The sequence below is a fragment of the Chaetodon trifascialis genome, chromosome 2, assembly GCF_039877785.1.
Source record: "Chaetodon trifascialis isolate fChaTrf1 chromosome 2, fChaTrf1.hap1, whole genome shotgun sequence".
Taxonomy (NCBI): Eukaryota; Metazoa; Chordata; class Actinopteri; order Chaetodontiformes; family Chaetodontidae; genus Chaetodon; species Chaetodon trifascialis.
Window position 1 is genome coordinate 20,898,785 of NC_092057.1, and position 16,472 is coordinate 20,915,256.

The 16,472-nt window shown below is 43.4% G+C and overlaps 3 protein-coding genes across 4 annotated transcripts; 1 reads left to right on the forward strand and 2 right to left on the reverse strand.

Annotated features, from left to right (window-relative positions):
- Window positions 1–333: 333 nt before the first annotated feature.
- r3hcc1l (R3H domain and coiled-coil containing 1-like) lies at window positions 334–4,400 on the reverse strand. The gene is made up of 7 exons (XM_070982487.1): window positions 4,333–4,400; window positions 3,416–3,919; window positions 2,971–3,158; window positions 2,704–2,774; window positions 2,334–2,429; window positions 2,098–2,238; window positions 334–1,272 (listed from the first exon to the last, which is right to left on the reverse strand). The coding sequence occupies exons 2-7, from the start codon at window positions 3,896–3,898 to the stop codon at window positions 1,220–1,222; spliced, it is 1,032 nt and encodes a 343-aa protein (XP_070838588.1). The 5' UTR covers window positions 3,899–3,919; window positions 4,333–4,400; the 3' UTR covers window positions 334–1,219.
- A 295-nt stretch (window positions 4,401–4,695) lies between these two features.
- crtac1a (cartilage acidic protein 1a) lies at window positions 4,696–9,599 on the forward strand. 2 transcript variants are annotated; one of them, XM_070971413.1, is made up of 14 exons: window positions 4,696–4,818; window positions 5,623–5,831; window positions 5,915–6,111; window positions 6,200–6,336; window positions 6,431–6,587; window positions 6,673–6,807; window positions 7,250–7,386; window positions 7,495–7,631; window positions 7,746–7,828; window positions 7,983–8,083; window positions 8,269–8,437; window positions 8,866–9,011; window positions 9,184–9,223; window positions 9,335–9,599. In XM_070971413.1, the coding sequence occupies exons 2-14, from the start codon at window positions 5,632–5,634 to the stop codon at window positions 9,340–9,342; spliced, it is 1,647 nt and encodes a 548-aa protein (XP_070827514.1). In that variant the 5' UTR covers window positions 4,696–4,818; window positions 5,623–5,631; the 3' UTR covers window positions 9,343–9,599. The 2 variants fall into 2 exon arrangements, with proteins under 2 accessions (XP_070827514.1, XP_070827522.1); XM_070971421.1 differs by having other exon boundaries at window positions 4,780–4,885.
- A 1,671-nt stretch (window positions 9,600–11,270) lies between these two features.
- golga7ba (golgin A7 family, member Ba) lies at window positions 11,271–15,853 on the reverse strand. The gene is made up of 5 exons (XM_070971502.1): window positions 15,755–15,853; window positions 14,535–14,660; window positions 12,826–12,978; window positions 12,627–12,728; window positions 11,271–12,516 (listed from the first exon to the last, which is right to left on the reverse strand). The coding sequence occupies exons 1-5, from the start codon at window positions 15,764–15,766 to the stop codon at window positions 12,433–12,435; spliced, it is 477 nt and encodes a 158-aa protein (XP_070827603.1). The 5' UTR covers window positions 15,767–15,853; the 3' UTR covers window positions 11,271–12,432.
- Between the last annotated feature and the right edge of the window lie 619 nt (window positions 15,854–16,472).

Here is a 16,472-nt window from a genome sequence, read left to right on the forward strand (position 1 = left end):
AAGATGACTGACATTGAGGTGGAAATGAAACATTCATTTCAATAAACATTGTCTCTCTACTGAAAGGTTTTTTTCAAGTCAAGAACTTTACAGGACTAAAGAAAAGCCACATGTTGAGATTGACCACGTTTTTCAGTCTAAAGTGGTTTGAGAGAGTCGTGATGAAACCCTGACGCTGCAGAGCCCTCTCAATGGATGATGCCATACGTCAACTTAAATGGAAATAGATCACCTAAACTGGAGTTGGAGTTGAAATGGTGCCTTAATTTTTTTAATTTACTCAACAGCTTTATTCACAAAATCTGGTTTGACAAGTTAAAATGTATACAATAATGGTTTAATTTCAATTTTATTAACACTGTTTTGAAAAGGTCAATTTGTGAAAGGATTAACTTTTGCCTCCATTGTTGGACGAACACATTACTGTGGTTGTTTTAGAAGAGGACATCATAGGAAAGTCACAAACATAACAAACAAAAACGCTTTCTTTCATTTCGACTGGAGAATAAGATGAAGACAAAAGAGCCTATATGGTGGCTTCAGAATGAACAACAACCTCATTACCATCATCATCATCATCATCATCAGCTCTGCTTGTAGCAGCTTCTTTGGCTTTGGGCTTTTAATTTCCCAGAAAATATTTAAGAATTAATTTTGATCAAAGAGCCTCAAAAAAGCAAGACTTTACATTCTGAAAATGACAAAACCTTTAAGTCTGATCAGGATGTACTGCATCATTGGGACTGAATCTAATACTGCAGAACCTTTAGCAGAAATCTTTGCTGTCCTCACATTAACAGGTGGATTTACTTGCACCATCATTACCAATGATTAGACTCAGTGCTCCACCACAGTTACAATGTTAAAAAACATGAATGCAGTTGAGTGGAACCCCGGCCATGACACACAGGCGACAGTCCCTGCATGGACAGAGCGAACATCAAAGTGAGGGTACAGTAGTGGGACTCTCTCATCTGATGTAACGCTGCAGGCTAACGGAGAGTGCACGATGAGACGTTTAGTAACAGTTGGTGAAGACCTGGAAGGAATCCATTTCTGGTCAGTGTGGTGATAGGAAGGAGTGGCCAGAAGAAAAAAAAAACAGCAGAGCAGGAAAAGAAACAGAGGAGATTTTAGCCTCTGCTGAATCAAGGAATCTAAAAACAAACAAACAAACAAACAAAAAAACAGATGGGGGGGGGGGGAGTTTTCTGTCCAGTCACTTCCCCTCCCAAGCATCTTCCTTCTGTTTGGCTGCCAGGCGCTTTTGTTCTGAAAGGTAAATCACAGAGACACAGTTCAACATATCAATCAGCGAAGGCCCGAAACTAAACAACACTTATGTGATTTGTTGCTCTAAATTTGAATCCCTGTCTTTGCCACATGCAGGGGAGTGAAGAGCTGAGGCAGACCAAGGAGCCAGCGGTGAATGCATGTGGATGCAACCATATGTGGCATCTGTTCCAAGGACACAATGTTCAACACGTGATGCGTTTCTGCACTGACAGTGACTGTGTGTGTTGTGATCTTAAATAAAGAGCACAGCAGGGTGCACATGCAAAGAACAAAGGTGCTTTTTTTAGTTTTCTATACTAAAGGCCCTGACTTTCTGACTGGTTGTTCAGTGGACAGTCATGTGTGGTTTTCTGTGCCTATATACTTATGTTCCAACTGTGAAGGGAAATGGCTGCTCTGCTGATTATAGACCTCTTACGATCTGCACAGCAGTGGATGGAGAGCAACTGCTCTTGGCATCGACTTGCATTTGTCGTCTGTAAAATATAAAAACAGCTCCCTCTTGTGGTGGAAACCTTGCCATGCAAAAACTCAAACAGGCAGATGAGAGCTGTTCTGCATTTCTTATATTTTTCTAATGCGGGAAGAGAGACTGGGACGCCATATTCTTTCTTAATGACACCCTGCTTGACACTCCATTAGTCAATGCATTAGCCGGCCCAAGACGAGGATCTGTAGTGTTTCAGTCCAAAGTCTGCTTCTTAAACATCAAGGCTAATAGTGGAAAGGACTGACTTCAAAAGGGTTCTGCTCCGGAAAACCTCAATCATAAGCTGAACATAACATCTCTAAATAATGCACCTCTCGCCTCCTGCAGTTTCCTCCTCTCAGCCTCACGCTGCTCCTTTGTAAGATTGCTCTTTACACCGAGGGCACCGATCACAAGCTTGCGAGCCAGCGCTGCACTTGTCTGAGGTCTCTCTTTAGCAGGCAAGAGGTAGTCTGGGTGATGAGAGGAAAGGAGAATAAAGAGGAACGCAGGCAGTATTTGGCCTTTAAATGTGTGAGACAGAGAAGACAAGCGGCTGTGTTTGTACCTGAACAGCTTCGGGCTTTGGCCTTTGTGGCAGAGGAGGATTTGGAAAGCGGTCGCAATTTCATCAGCGGATGTTTGGATCTTAAAGCTTCACGGGCTAAAAAACAGAAAACAAACAAAATGCAAATGTGGAAGTATTGTTTAATATTTGAATTAAAAAAAGGACATTTGTAAGATGATGTCACAGAGATTCAAACACATTTCCTCATGCAACTTACAATAATATTAAATAGCTCAGCACCACAGCTTAACACCTACTTAATGTTGATCATGTTGAGTTTTTCAGTCAGAGTTGGTTGGTCAGGGTCTACTCATGTTCACTAATCCTCTTTATTCTTTCTGCCTTTAATTAGCAGCAGCGCTTCACTAACCTGCTATGGGGCTTGAGAAGAGGCCCAGGGCGTGTGATTCATCTATCCACTTGATGTCAAAGCCTCTCTGTCTGAGAACACAGACACACAAAAGCTGTTGCAATAACCAGGTAATTAAAACTGATAATTCAGAGTCTTGAGGATCTCAGATGTCGTACATATATCCTACACTCACTCAGATGTCATTGTACTTTAGACAGGATTCCAATGCTGATCTTAAAATGCAGGCTAACAGTAGTACAGTTATAAATACTGAATTATACATACTGGTAGCACTGAAATAACTTGAGGAGGTCCTCTGTCTTAAACTCCACAGGAAAGTCGTAGATCTCTACAATGTGAGAAAGCTCGTCGTCTCTGAGGTCGATGTCGTCATCGTCATCTCCGTCCATGTTGTAGTAATCAAACCTGGGCTGCTGTATTGACTCCTTCTTTCTACCTTCTTTTATAGCGAGCTGGAAGGGTGAAGAAGTGAGAAGAGGAAGAGCAGATGAGACAATAGTTTGGGGAAGAAGTAAAAGCCAAGAGAAGACAAGAGAAAAGGGGAATTAAGGCAGAACTATAAATCAGCTGATCAAATAATTATTAGACATATATTTTAGCTAGATGTGCAAACAAAATGGCAAATGAGTGTATTTGAATGTTGGGAATGTTCTTCTGGTTATCTAGACTTTTATTTCTAATATCACTCAGACCTACACCACGCCCTCACCTCTTCAAGCAGGTGTGGATCCAGACAATCTCCATCATCATTGAACAAGGTGTCCCAACTCTCCTCCTCCCCCTGCTCTTCCTGAAGGGATGCCGCTTCCAGCCGTGTGGCAGCATCTGCGTCCACACTGGTTGCGTCAGAGTGCCCGTTGACCTGCCCTTCTGTGTCCTGTAACCGCTCTTCCTTTACATGAGTCTTGTTGTCACCATCCCGGATCTCACTTCCATTTTCTCCTCCAACATTCACTCCCTTACCCGCTGCTCCAGCCTTGTCCTTCTTGTTCTTGGCATTTTTCCTTGCCTTGTCTGTGTAGCGAGGCCTGGTTCTTGGTTTTACTGCTCCTTCAGTCTGAGCTTTGTCTTTGGAGCCATGAAGTCGTTGCTTGGGGACGTACAGAGCCTGACTTGGCCTTTTTGACTGAGATGGAGGTGTGGGTGTTGGCTGGGCTGGAGCAGAGTCTTCTTTTGGCTGTTCTGACTCCATTATTAAATTATGTTAAAAAATCTAGATCATAGAGGAAAAGAAACAGAATAAGAGATAATGCAATGACAATAGGTAATATCAAATATGAAATCTTTCTTAACCACGTCAACAAATTTCCAAGCGAGTCTTGAATGAGGTTATTACAGTATGAATTATATTTTATTCTGACGAGTTGAACTAGTTCATCGCTCCGACAAAAGTCTTAAAATGAAAAAAAAAAGAGCGTCTAAACGATTAAGTTCCGTTGCTGTTAACTAACGTTCGTTAGCTAGCTTACCAATTTAGCTAGTTTCCTTCTCGTTGAGGTTGTAATGATTGTTTATTGAACCCAAGAACATTAAGTTCATATCAATATATATCAAAGCGCACTCTGTTCATTTCATTTCATTTGAATCATTTTAACTGAATTATATAGGACAACTGTTTCATCTTACCAGTGTTTGGTCTGTTTAGGGACAGATTTTCGTCGCACAACTGACGCAGGCGCAGGTCAACGCAAAGTATTCTGGGAGACTGTGTTCTTGTATGGCGCTGGAACTGAACCTTTCTGTACGGCGAGCAGGTTTGTTTGTGTCGAATTTGTTTTTATCAGAATATTTATTGTCTTTATATGTCATGATTTCTAACCCGGCATGAATTTTTAATGAGCTGTCGCTCGATAGTGGTCTTTCTGTGATGTATTTGTGATGCGGCTCCTATAAACAGTGCAGACTTCCGCATCTAATGGGCATGCGTACAGAGGAACATGTCAACTATTGGTCAACAGTCTAATTATTCACACAGCTTTTCGCTGATTGGCCGATCTTCTACGTTACACAAGCTGTTTCGTAAACTTTAGAAAGGGTAAATCGTGTAGGTGGAGTGCTAAATGATAACGCTGCAACAAAGTCGGATCATCTATATCTGATAGAGCTGTGTAGGTAAGACGTTTTTCCAACAAGCAGTGAGGAGGAATTTGCATGAATTACTTGTTGGAGAAAATAAGAGGTAGTCTCTTATTTATTTATTTCGTGCATCATTTTTGGCAACAATTTAACAAGAATTCATCACTTATACAGAAAATTTCCTAAATCAACAGTAACAGTATGGTTGTGTGCAGATCATGGACTGTAGTTACAAATATGTTGATTTTCTGGGAGGTGTATGTAAGCATCAAGAAATGATCCATCTTCAAATGTAGGATTACTTTCTCAAAATGGGAAAACTAAGATGTTCACAGGTGGATTTGAATAGACACCTCATGCTTAAATCAGTCTTCTGTTATGGCTATTTTTATTGTTTTTAGAAACTAACTTTTTTTCCTTTTCTTCTATATTTTATTTTGTTTTTTGGTGATTTCTTTGAATCCTTTCAGACTGTTGTTTACACGTTGATTGTTTCACGATATTTTATGTTGTTTATCTCTTTGTTTTGAAAGTTGTGTATGATTTAATGTTCATTCATACATGATTTGGCCACTCCAGTGATTTAGTGTTTGTGGTTCATAAAGATGAGAGATTCACAAGAGACACATAGCAAATAGTCAATATGTGCAACGTGTGTGTTGGAGTTCCCCTATAAATACATGTTCCTCATGGTGGAGGCTGACTGAGGGATTTAAATATGCTTTCTATCATGTCATGAACAAACTGTATATTTGAGCATTACTTTTTGCCCATGATGCATTATGTTTATCCCATATTGAATTGAAATGCATGACACAGTCCTTCCCGGTGTTGCACCAGGTTGCAGTGATGTGGGGTTCAGCTTTTTTGCTCCTCCTGGTCGGACTCTGGCATCCTCAGACCCTCGCCCAGAGCTCAGAGCCCATGCTTCAGGCTGTAACACAGACGGTGCTTCCTCCTGACAGTCTGCACAACCCCACACAACTCAACTATGGGATGGCTGTAACCGATGTGGATGGTGATGGCGACCTGGAGGTGGTTGTGGCAGGGTGAGTGTGAACTGCTGATGGTGTGATGGTATGCATCTGTTCATCTGTGAGCTGACACAGACCTGTGTGATGTTCTCCCTAAGGTACAACGGGCCCAACCTGGTGCTGAAGTACGATCACACTCAAAACAGACTGGTAAACATTGCTATTGATGACAGTAACTCTCCATACTACGCCTTGAGGGACCGAGCAGGAAATGCTATTGGCGTTACAGCCTGCGATGTGGATGGAGATGGACGTGAGGAGATCTACTTCCTCAACACAAACAATGCTTTCTCTGGTAAATGGTACATTCTTATGATTTGTCCTCAGAACGTTTCAGATAGTTGAATGATTCCTCCTCATGATAGGTGACTTTTTTAATGCAGGACGGGCAACTTATTCAGACAAGCTCTTCAAGTTTCGAAACGGCCGGTTTGAAGATCTTCTGAGCGATGAGCTCAATGTGCGTCGTGGCGTCGCTAATGGCATGGCAGGACGCTCGGTGGCATGTGTTGACAGAAAGGTCAGTAGACCTATTCATCCTCTCTTTTTCCTACTGAGTTCTCACTGATTCACAATTCCTTCCTCTCACAGTGTTGCCTGTTGTTGCTCTGCAGGGAACAGGCCGTTACTCAGTCTATGTAGCCAACTATGCCAGTGGCAACGTCGGCCCCCATGCTCTGTTGGAAATGGATGAAGCGGCCAGTGATGTGACCAGGGGCATTGTCGCTCTGTCAGACGTGGCTGCAGAGGCCGGGGTCAACAAGTTCACAGGTCAGGAGTCGGGTTGGAGAAGTGAAGGCTTTGATATTTTGAAGTGTGCTGAATCAACTGAAGCATTCACAGTTCGCTTGTGCAGGTGGGCGCGGTGTGGTGGTCGGACCGATCCTGAGCCAGGCGAGGTCGGATGTGTTCTGTGACAACGAGAACGGACCCAACTTCTTGTTTAAGAATAATGGAGATGGGACTTTTGCTAATGTGGCCAGACAGTCAGGTGAGTATAACAGGGAATGAAGAAGTTGAGCGCAGGTATAGTCAGGAGCAAAAATGCTTTTAATTGGCTTCACATCACACATGGCTCGAGGGATCGCAGTGGCTGTCAGTTGATTTGGCCCTGTCTCGACACTGTCTCGATGACTATTGGATTGATTCCCATGAAGAGACTTCTGTTTATGACTGAATAAACGAGATAATTGTAAAGCTGATGGCATTACTCTCACCCTTAGCCAAACTTTGTTTCATGCTAATTAGCAAATGTTATTAGGCTTATACACCAAATTAAATTGGTGACCATAGTTATCATTGTGCCTGCTAAACATCAGCATGTTAGCATCGTTATTTTCAGTAACAGAATTTTCATTTAAAGACATCATATCCAAATATGGTGTATTATTTTTCCAGCACTAAGGCTTTGCATATTGTGTCAACTTCTGAAGGTGTGGAGGACCAATACCAGCATGGCCGAGGAGTAGCACTGGCTGACTTCAACGGTGATGGCAGGACAGACATCGTCTATGGCAACTGGAACGGCCCACATAGACTTTTCCTGCAGGGCAGCGACTCTAAATTCCGGGTAAGGACAGAGAACAGCGACAGACAACGAATGAGTGGGCGACACATAAAAGTCTGTGAGATGCCAAGAGTTTGATGAAGCGAGCCCTGACCATGTTCCCTTGTGCAGAACATAGCTGCTGGAGGATTTGCTGCTTCCTCACCCATTCGCACAGTCATCGCTGCTGACTTAGACAACGACAAAGAGCTGGACGTGTTTTTCAACAACATAGCTTACAGAGGCAATGCCCCTAACAGGCTTTTCAGGTAACGTTTCAGTTATTATGTGAACCCAAGGTCCAGTGAGAAGCATCCATTAAAAAATCTCAAACAGCTGGCAGTAAAACACATTTTTTTAGAATCTTTCATGTGTGTTTGCAGGGTATCAAGGAGAACTGATGCAGACCCTTTGATCCAGGAGCTGAATGTTGGCGATGCGGCCGAGCCACAGGGGCGAGGAACAGGTCAGCCATCTCTTTAAACTCAACACAGGCAACATTAGACAATTTTCTGCTACTATTTGGCTGAGATTTAGAGAGACCCAGCTGTCAGATACACACCACGGTGAAGTTGTTGTGTAGTTTGGTGCAGTGAAAGCTCTCTGTCTGCTCTGGACAGGTGGCACTGTCACAGACTTTGACGGGGACGGACAGCTGGACCTGCTGCTGGCACATGGAGAGAGTGCCCAGCAGCCAATCTCGGTCTTCAAGGTCACACAGGTGTGTATGTGCACGTCTTTGTTTGTCAGTGGTGGAAGAAGTATTCAGATCCTTCGATTAAGTAGAAGTATTGATACAACAATGTAAAAATAATCTATCAGCTTAATATACGTAAAAGTATTCAACTCTGAGTAACTGGAACTGAGCCCTAAAGATCCACAACCTAAACTATCCAACCTCATCAGGGCTCGTCCAACAACTGGCTGCGGGTCATCCCTCGCACCCAGTTTGGCTCTTTTGCGCGGGGAGCCAAAGTGACGGCCTTCACCGGTCAGAGTGGAGCTCACACACGCATCATTGACGGAGGCTCAGGGTACCTGTGTGAGATGGAGCCTGTCGCACACTTTGGATTAGGTAACGTTCTTCATACATTTATCATTTGCAGACGCTGAAAGAACATGGGACACTCAAACACACATCTCTCTGCCATTATTATGTGCAGCGTCTCTGCTAGTCCCCTGCAGACCTCACAGTAACCTGGCCTGAGAAGTCACTGCAGGCATGTTTTTTAACTTTGGACAGAGCCAGGCGACCTCTTTCCCCAGCTTCTGCTCTTTATGCTAAGCTAAGCTAATCGCCTCCTGGCTTTAGCATCATACATAACATACAGACATGAAAGTGGTAACAAACCGCTCATCTAAGTCTCAGCAAGACAGCAAGAGTTTCCCAAAGTCTCTTAACTATTCCTTCAACGTGCAATAGCACAGGTTGTCCTAACACCCTCAGAAAGTGTTGGAACCCTGATGCTCAGTGATTTTTTTTTTTCTACCCACAACTCTCAGGAAACGATGAGGTGAAGGTGCTGGAGGTCTCCTGGCCAGATGGCAGCTCCTTCACGCGAACCCTTCAGCCTGGTGAAATGAACTCAGTGGTGGAAGTCGCTTATCCCCAAGAAGGGGAAAGGGCTGTGCTTGCCAATGACACGCAGGTACGCAGACCGGATCCACGGCATGAATTATGAACATCGGTAATGTTCCAGCCAGCCTCTGATAGCATCATGTCTGTCAGTGACAGATCATCATTTTTTGCTCTTTGTCTGTAAAATCTAAACAAATTCAAATATTTGGTTTGAATAATTAATTTCATTCTTCTTCCTTCAGTGTGGTAAAGGTTTTACTGTCCAGGATGGCCGCTGTGCAGGTAAGCCAATTTTTTCACTTATTTCTTAAATGAACCGAGTCAATACAAGCGTTTAAAATCACCTATTATTTGTTTTCTTTTTGATTTTCTTCCTTGTTTATGTTTCTACAGGTCTGTGAGGATAATCACATGAGATGCAGCAAAACTGCTGTGGAAAATACAATAATGTTAGCAAACACATGGCTTTAAAATACTTGGATTTTTGCCTGTGCTGTAAGACAGGAGCCTTGCTGTTTTCTTTACTCTATGAGTAGTTTACATATTTTTGTGTTTCTCATTTGTCTCTTAAGCTGATCATGAATTATTTTCACTGCTACTGCTAGGTTATGATTATTAACTGTGTGCCATGGCAAACTAAATAAACTACGACAAATCAGTATGGTCAGATTATTATTTCATATGTACAAATAAATCATATCTGTCATAAACAGCAGCAGCCAGTTTAGAATGAGTGAGCAGAACAAGACAGGAAGTGTGTGGCTGACCCAAACTAACTGGAATAATCAGAAAGGACTAGCTTCCTGTACAAAGAAGAGATATTGAGTTCTTTTATTCCCCAGTGTCCCGTGTTTGCACACCTCTCTTCCACCTTTTCTCAACTTCCTCCACTTAAGTGCCATCTCCATCATTTTCAACTGTTTGCACTGTGCTGTTTCAATCTGACGGCTGCCTTTCCTTGTTTCCCTCTTCCATTTTTGTCTTGCTGTCCTCTGTGCTGTCTTTCCATTCATGCAGCTCCATTTTATGATGGCGTCCACTCCACCTCTGTCTCCACGTTTCAAGCCTGCTCCTTTAAAACAGTTTTACTACAGTGTGTCATGGTGCTCTCTGCACTGGCGGATCTCAGGGGACGATAGCCTTGAAAGTAACAATGATACAGTAAGACAGCCTTTATCCAGCACTGCATGCAAGTATTTGCTATAGGACTTGACCTCTGGTAACATGCAGGAATAGGGAGTGAATTTTATCAGAATGCATTTCTTAGTGTGTGGACACCTTACAGTTTGGACATTTGAGCTTGGTGCATGCGGCACTCCCCCCATGTAGCAAATGAAGGCTGAAAAACTGGGATCAGTGCTATGCCCTTTACCCAGCTGCTGCAGTGTCATATATCCAGTCAAGCATGCATCCAAACATGAGGGAATTTTCCTGACCAAAGCTTGTCACAACATCAAATTTAACAAGGCTCTTTTAATTTGACCTTTTTAGTGCATGAGTAGTCACTTTTAAACCGGTATCATCATTATGTGCTAAAGCCTTTTTTATTTTGGCTCGTCATACAGGAACAGCACCGGTGTCTGTCGTGCCAGTAAGTCATGACAGTGTGACAGTGAGCCAGCATGCACAATACCAAGACCTTTAAAATGAAGCAGCTAAATGGCTTTCAGCCGTCATTTTATTATTTACAAAATGTCTTGAGAAAGGCCTTCTGTGCATAAAATATATATCCTTGGGCCTATTTTTCAGTCAGTAATTTACAGTAAATTTCACCCTGTGAAATGAAAACATTTCCATATTCCAGCCAAGGTGACAAACCTCTCACATTTAATCAATTGTGAGTAAGCAAAGCGCTGTTGTTTGCGTCAAACATCTGTAATAACGTTTTAGCAGTCATGATTGTTTTTGTTTGTTTGTTTTTTGGCCACAACATTGATATTTTATAACCTAACAAAGTCATTTATTTACATCAGGCAGTTATGGTCATGTTTCAGGCAATATGAGGGATTTGAGTCTCTTTTAGCTCTATTTTTGGTCTCCACCATCTCTTGAAGGAAATCTCTGCTCTGTAGCTGTTAAATCCTTCATTGTGTTCACCATCTAGTCATTAACTGTGTCCGTCTGCTGTTTGGTGCTGTGTCGGCCATGTTCACTGCATTAATCATTGCTTTTTGGATTCCTAACAGCTGCTTGCTCTGAGTGGAAATGAAACTGATTATTATCATCATTATAATCACCTGTGCCTCTCCTGCTGTGACAAATCAAAATGTCAGCCTCAGTAAAGGTCAATTTTCTAGATTTACAGTCCAATAAAGAAAGATGAGCTCTGTGTGGCTGTGATGAAACAGTATTTATTTGACACCGGTCAGATATACCTCATTGCCATGTGTATCAAACAACAAGCAGTACGAAAGTTTGTTCTTGCACAAAATGTCACCAAAATACGAGACACATTCACATTTGTGAGCCAGTTTTTTGGTAGTCGTTCTTTGGAAGATTCTTCGGAAATCAAGGAAGGGTTGGTGTATTTTAAACCACTACAGGTGAGATTAAGGAAGACTTTTTGACCCATCCTTTGTCTACTTACTACTGCATTCAATGTACAGTATGACCTTGCATAATCAAAATTTAGGAAGAATTGGTCTCACTCATTGAGACCACGAGGTTAGAACTTAGTTTTGTGCACGTGTCTGTTCGTGTGCCTAACAAATAAAATATAGGCTTCACATGAGAAAAATGGAAGATCTGCTACATCATATACATGGACGGGCTGAATGACATTCATCTGCTATCAGACAGCACAAATAATATCAGAGGTGAAGGAGGAAGAGGGATGTCTGGGCTCTGGGGAGGTGAAACTGTGTGATGTTCCACTCAAACACTTGTATATCCTACTTACATTTGCCAGAATCTTAACAGCCAGTGTCTGGTGTGAAGGGTTGATGGTGATGAGCTTAGTCCAGTTTCTTGGTTGGTCTGGTGCTGTCAGGGTGCAGCTGTGGCTGATATGGACTGTATTGGTGCAATTGCGGTGGCTAAGGTATGAGGTTTGGTGAGACTTGTGGTCTACACTCCAGCCTCTGCACTTCCTTCCTCCCTCTTTTCTCATCGACCAGATTACACACAGCTGTGGTAACTTCAACGAGGATAGGAAGGAAGGTACCGGTACGATCACACAAAGTATCGCTAACAAAATTTACACAGAGACATTGTGTCCTACAGGATCGGGACCGTGTCAGCGCATGCAGATTGCTTTGCAAAAACGAAACTACTAAAGAGTGTGTTTTAAGCGTTCACCGTGAAAAAAAAGCTTGAACAACTTCAGCATATGTTAGCATGTCAGGAGCAACATACCTCTCTTTGTTAAAAGCTAGTGAACCCTTTGTGTGAGCGGGTGTGGGCTAAGTGTTGGAACAGGAGTAGCATCATTGTCCTAAATTGTCCTCCAGGGTTGTGAGATCACGGGGACGCAGGAGTTAGGAAGTACACGGTCATCGAGCAGTGCTGCCGGACACGGAGCTGCTCCCTGAGCTGGAACCACTGGAGCCCCGGTCTTCATAGATGGAGATCTCTATCTGATGGGAGAGTAGTTAGGGACCAAGAATTTACTGAGGAGAGTGCGTTACATAAACAGAAAAGATGAATCTTTTGTACGCATGCAACCAAAAACACAGAGTAAGGATACGACACGCATTCCCCTCTCTATGGGATCTGTGATGAGCAGCCCTCTGGGAGCGTAGATCTTCTCATTCTGCTCCTGAATGTACTTAGCTATCTTTTTCAGCACCTAACTCACAGACAGAAGAAATAAGGAGAACTGGTAAGGAATCCGAGGCAAGTTATTGTCCCAGACCATTAAAATGCATTGAGATCCCCAGTCTGACCTTCTCGTAACGCGTCTCCATGCAGAGGAAGATAAGATATGCAGTAGCACAGGCCAGACAGCCCTCCAAGTAGGACTGGCCTCCTATCTTTTCTGCCTCGGCGTAGTAGTTATTCAGCGTCTTCACTGTGTCCTCAAACAGTGTCCGCTCAATCTGGGGACGCATGAAGAGTCACAAGAAGCAGGGTTGGGATTGGTGAGGATCATTTTTTGGATTTGTACCTGTTCAAAGTCAGATTTTCTTTTCAAACTTTACTACCAACACAGCAATACAACAGTATAGCACCAGTTTTAGTTTTCCCAAAACATGAGCCATGACTTAATTATTAAAAATCATTACTGTTATTTCTTCCTCTTAAATGTCATTTCATTGACTGAATGTATGCCAAAAGCACACAGCACACATGAAAAGCAAACTCATTTTATGTATTAAAACGTCAAACTAGGCCATTAAAACATGTCTTTATGGACTAATGTCAGCATTCGCGGGAGATGCTGAAAGAAAAGCTCTGTTGTTTAACTCTAACTCTCAGAAGTTTATCATCCAGGCGGAACAGTGAAATCTTTATAGCTATATCATTACTATTGATAAAATGTCTGAATTCATGCTGAAGCTAGCCAGCTATCCCCAGTTATAGCTTGTTACAAAGGACAAGCCAACATTATTCACTGACGGTAGCTTCTAACATTAGCCTAACAACATTAAGTTAACCACCGTGTGGGGTTATCAAAACATTAACATTAAAACTGAAGCTAGCTGATGCCGAATTCGATCTCACAGCGCCCTCTCGCTGTGGCTCTGGGTATAACGCAAACTCATGCATGCCAGAACTGCAGGGCCTCCCCGACTCTGCAAGGCAATGTTTCTCAGCTTTCTAGAGAACCGCTCAGCCAAACTAATTCACACTCTAATTCACACTTAGGTCCTCAGCAATACACCCGCCAAGTGTAAAGTCAGTCGGATGATCGGTTGTTGACAAAATCAAAGGACAGACAGACTAATGATGGGAATTCTGGCTCTTTTTAGTGAGTCAGCTCATTTGGCTCAGCTCAGCGGTACGAGCTGTCTCTTTGGGCTCTCATACAGCTCCTCGACTGTCAGCATGCAGCCAAATGAACCAGTGCTTTGAACTATGAATGTAATTAGAATAAATCTTATAATATCCAGAGTGCCATAATTTTACATTATGCTTTGTATAAAAACCTGAAATAATGCAAAAACATCATAAACTACTACACATGTGTACTGAATGTGTAATTTATATTGAACTATGTCTCACAGTCTTAAAGCTATCACCAAAGCGAGATGTTTCTGGATCACCATGGCGTTACAATTACCAGCTCTGTCCTTGAGATAATAAATAAAACTGACATAAGCATTAGTCTGCACAGTCATGTCCCCTCCAATATTATGTTTTTTAAACTGTTAACCACTCTAAACGCATCAATCCTCTGTGCAGGGGTACAGCTGGGAGAACACTGGAAACATGCCAATTTGTTTGTCTTTTTTTCATTCATTCAAAGCGTGCTGCCTCCATTAGTGTTTGATTAGCAGACATCTCTGCATGTCTCACACCGCACATTAACAGACACATCAAAGCCTTACAGTTGCTTCTATCAGGTGTTGCTCTTGAAGTATTTTCCTCACACAAGCAACAGTGTTATGATGACTACAAATATACATTTGAATGCATGCTGGCGTCTCCTCACCCTGCTCTCCAGCTCAGAGGGGAACTTGGTCTGAAACTTGCAGGTGGTTCCTTCGCTGTAGTCTCTCTGGATGAAGACTTTGTTCGCCAGAGACGCGCTGTGCCTCAACTCCTGCAGATTGTGGAACTGAGGAGGATGAGACACACAGAGAGACAAATATAACGATAGTTACGCGTTTATAATGAGTCCCCAGAGGGAGCTCCATCTCTCTGCGCACCCGTTCACTCGTAATGTCTCCAAACAGTGGCTGAATCGGAAGTATAGGATGATAGAGGAGACGCAGATGAGATGTGATCAATCACTCTGTGGCTCGGTGTCTGCGCTCTTTTCTGCCTTGTTGTCTGTTGGAGCAGAGCCCAGCATTGGACATACTATCTGTCCCACACACACACACACTTTGATTCTCTCTGGTACAGGAGAGTAAAGCTTGCAGGAGGAGAGGACAACGTTTCACTACAGCTCACAACAGATCGATCAGGCAGAACAAGATGAGGCAGACTGATGTGAGGGCATCCAAACTCTTGTAATCCCTCGTGTTTACGCTGGAAACGTTGATTGCATCAAAGTGTGTGTGTTGGGTAAACACCAGTTTCCGGTCATCAGCATTCTTTCTTTAAGCCTTTCTAAAAGCTCGGACGGAGGCTGGAAAAGCAGTGAGGAAGGTCAGGGCGGCATGGCTTCTGTCCATGGTGCTGAACGCTGTCCCTGCGCGCGGGGTGCGTGTGCGTGTGTGTGTGTGTGTGTGTGTGTGTGTGTGTGTGTGTGTGTGTGTGTGTGGTCAGTGTCCACACAGTGGCCTGTCACCGGATTAACGGGGCGTCCCACAGATAAAAACAGATCTGCTTTCACCACATCTGAACACCGTGGAGGACCGCGTCGCTTCCCGCTGTTTCTGCCTCATTTCTGCTCCTATGAAGCACAGCTGACTTCCAACATTCATGTTTTCCCTTTTAAACCGCCCCCCTCAAAAAAAAAAAAAAAAAAAGCACAAAAAGAAAAACAAAGCGAGCCAACCTTCAGACGGACCTGGCATGATAATGTAGGACACAGCCGTCAGCGGTGACTGAAGTGTGGCACAGTTGGACCGTGTGCAGCCTCCATGCCCTCGCTGACCATGTTATCTGCCCCCGCGCCTCCTCTGTTCAGACAGCCATTCAATTGTTTGTGCTGGGAATCGAAACCTTGGCAGGGGGAATAAACAGAGAGTGTGCCAGGCTTACCTCTGTCGCCATGTTGCCATCCGTAGCCGTGAGGTACGAGTCCCTGCATGCGCTGAAATCGCTTTAGTGGGACACGGGGAAGGTTGGAGGGGGAGGGGCGGGGTGGGAGCCGGGGGGGCGGTGCTAAGAGAAGGACAGCGTTCAGCCACTAAATCAGCTGCTCTGCTGCCTCACACGAGCGTCCACGCTGCTTTAAATGTGCTCGCGTGTCAAAGGAAGGAGTCATTAAAAACATTAACGCGCCCAGCAGCAGAGCCCTGGAAGCCAAGCAGCTAAATGGAATTCAGCCATTATTTCTTGTTATTATTCACAGCTTTTCCTGCTGTGACGTGCACGGCTATTGCATTGCATGGGAGCAAGGAAAAGCATTAAACCTGCATGAAATCACTTGTTTTTGAGCTTTTTTTTTTTTTTTTTTGGCTACACTGACCGCTTATTGTCAAATGTGTTTGCACAGTTTCCTGTTTCCACAGCGAACAGACAGACTGAAAACAGAAGTCTTCACTCAGAGTCCTGTTTCTGGTCACATGGTGAATGTGAGTCTGATATTGACTCTTTGTTTTCTCTCTATCTACTCCTGAGGAGATATCTGCTGTCTTCAGTAGCTGAATGCTACCAGTAGTGGTGTAATTGCAGCAAGCGGTTTGGTTAATCATGAGGTCTTTTGGGTGAAAACTGCTGCCTGTTAATGTGGACACGATGCTGAGGAAAACCCTGA

Excerpts from the sequence above, each read along its gene's own strand:
- golga7ba (XM_070971502.1), bottom strand. Across the intron at positions 12,729-12,825 it reads TGGAGACGCGTTACGAGAAG|GTGCTGAAAAAGATAGCTAA; the intron begins GTCAGACTGGGG and ends TCTGTGAGTTAG. Across the intron at positions 12,517-12,626 it reads TAGAGAGGGGAATGCGTGTC|ATAGAGATCTCCATCTATGA; the intron begins GTATCCTTACTC and ends CTCTCCCATCAG.
- crtac1a (XM_070971413.1), top strand. The coding sequence starts at position 5,632 with ATGTGGGGTTCAGCTTTTTTGCTCCTCCTGGTCGGACTCTGGCATCCT. Across the intron at positions 7,632-7,745 it reads GCCCCTAACAGGCTTTTCAG|GGTATCAAGGAGAACTGATG; the intron begins GTAACGTTTCAG and ends GTGTGTTTGCAG. Across the intron at positions 7,829-7,982 it reads GCCACAGGGGCGAGGAACAG|GTGGCACTGTCACAGACTTT; the intron begins GTCAGCCATCTC and ends TGCTCTGGACAG.
- r3hcc1l (XM_070982487.1), bottom strand. The coding sequence starts at position 3,898 with ATGGAGTCAGAACAGCCAAAAGAAGACTCTGCTCCAGCCCAGCCAACA. Across the intron at positions 2,239-2,333 it reads CAAAGCCCGAAGCTGTTCAG|ACTACCTCTTGCCTGCTAAA; the intron begins GTACAAACACAG and ends CTCATCACCCAG. Across the intron at positions 1,273-2,097 it reads GAAACTGCAGGAGGCGAGAG|AACAAAAGCGCCTGGCAGCC; the intron begins GTGCATTATTTA and ends TTTACCTTTCAG.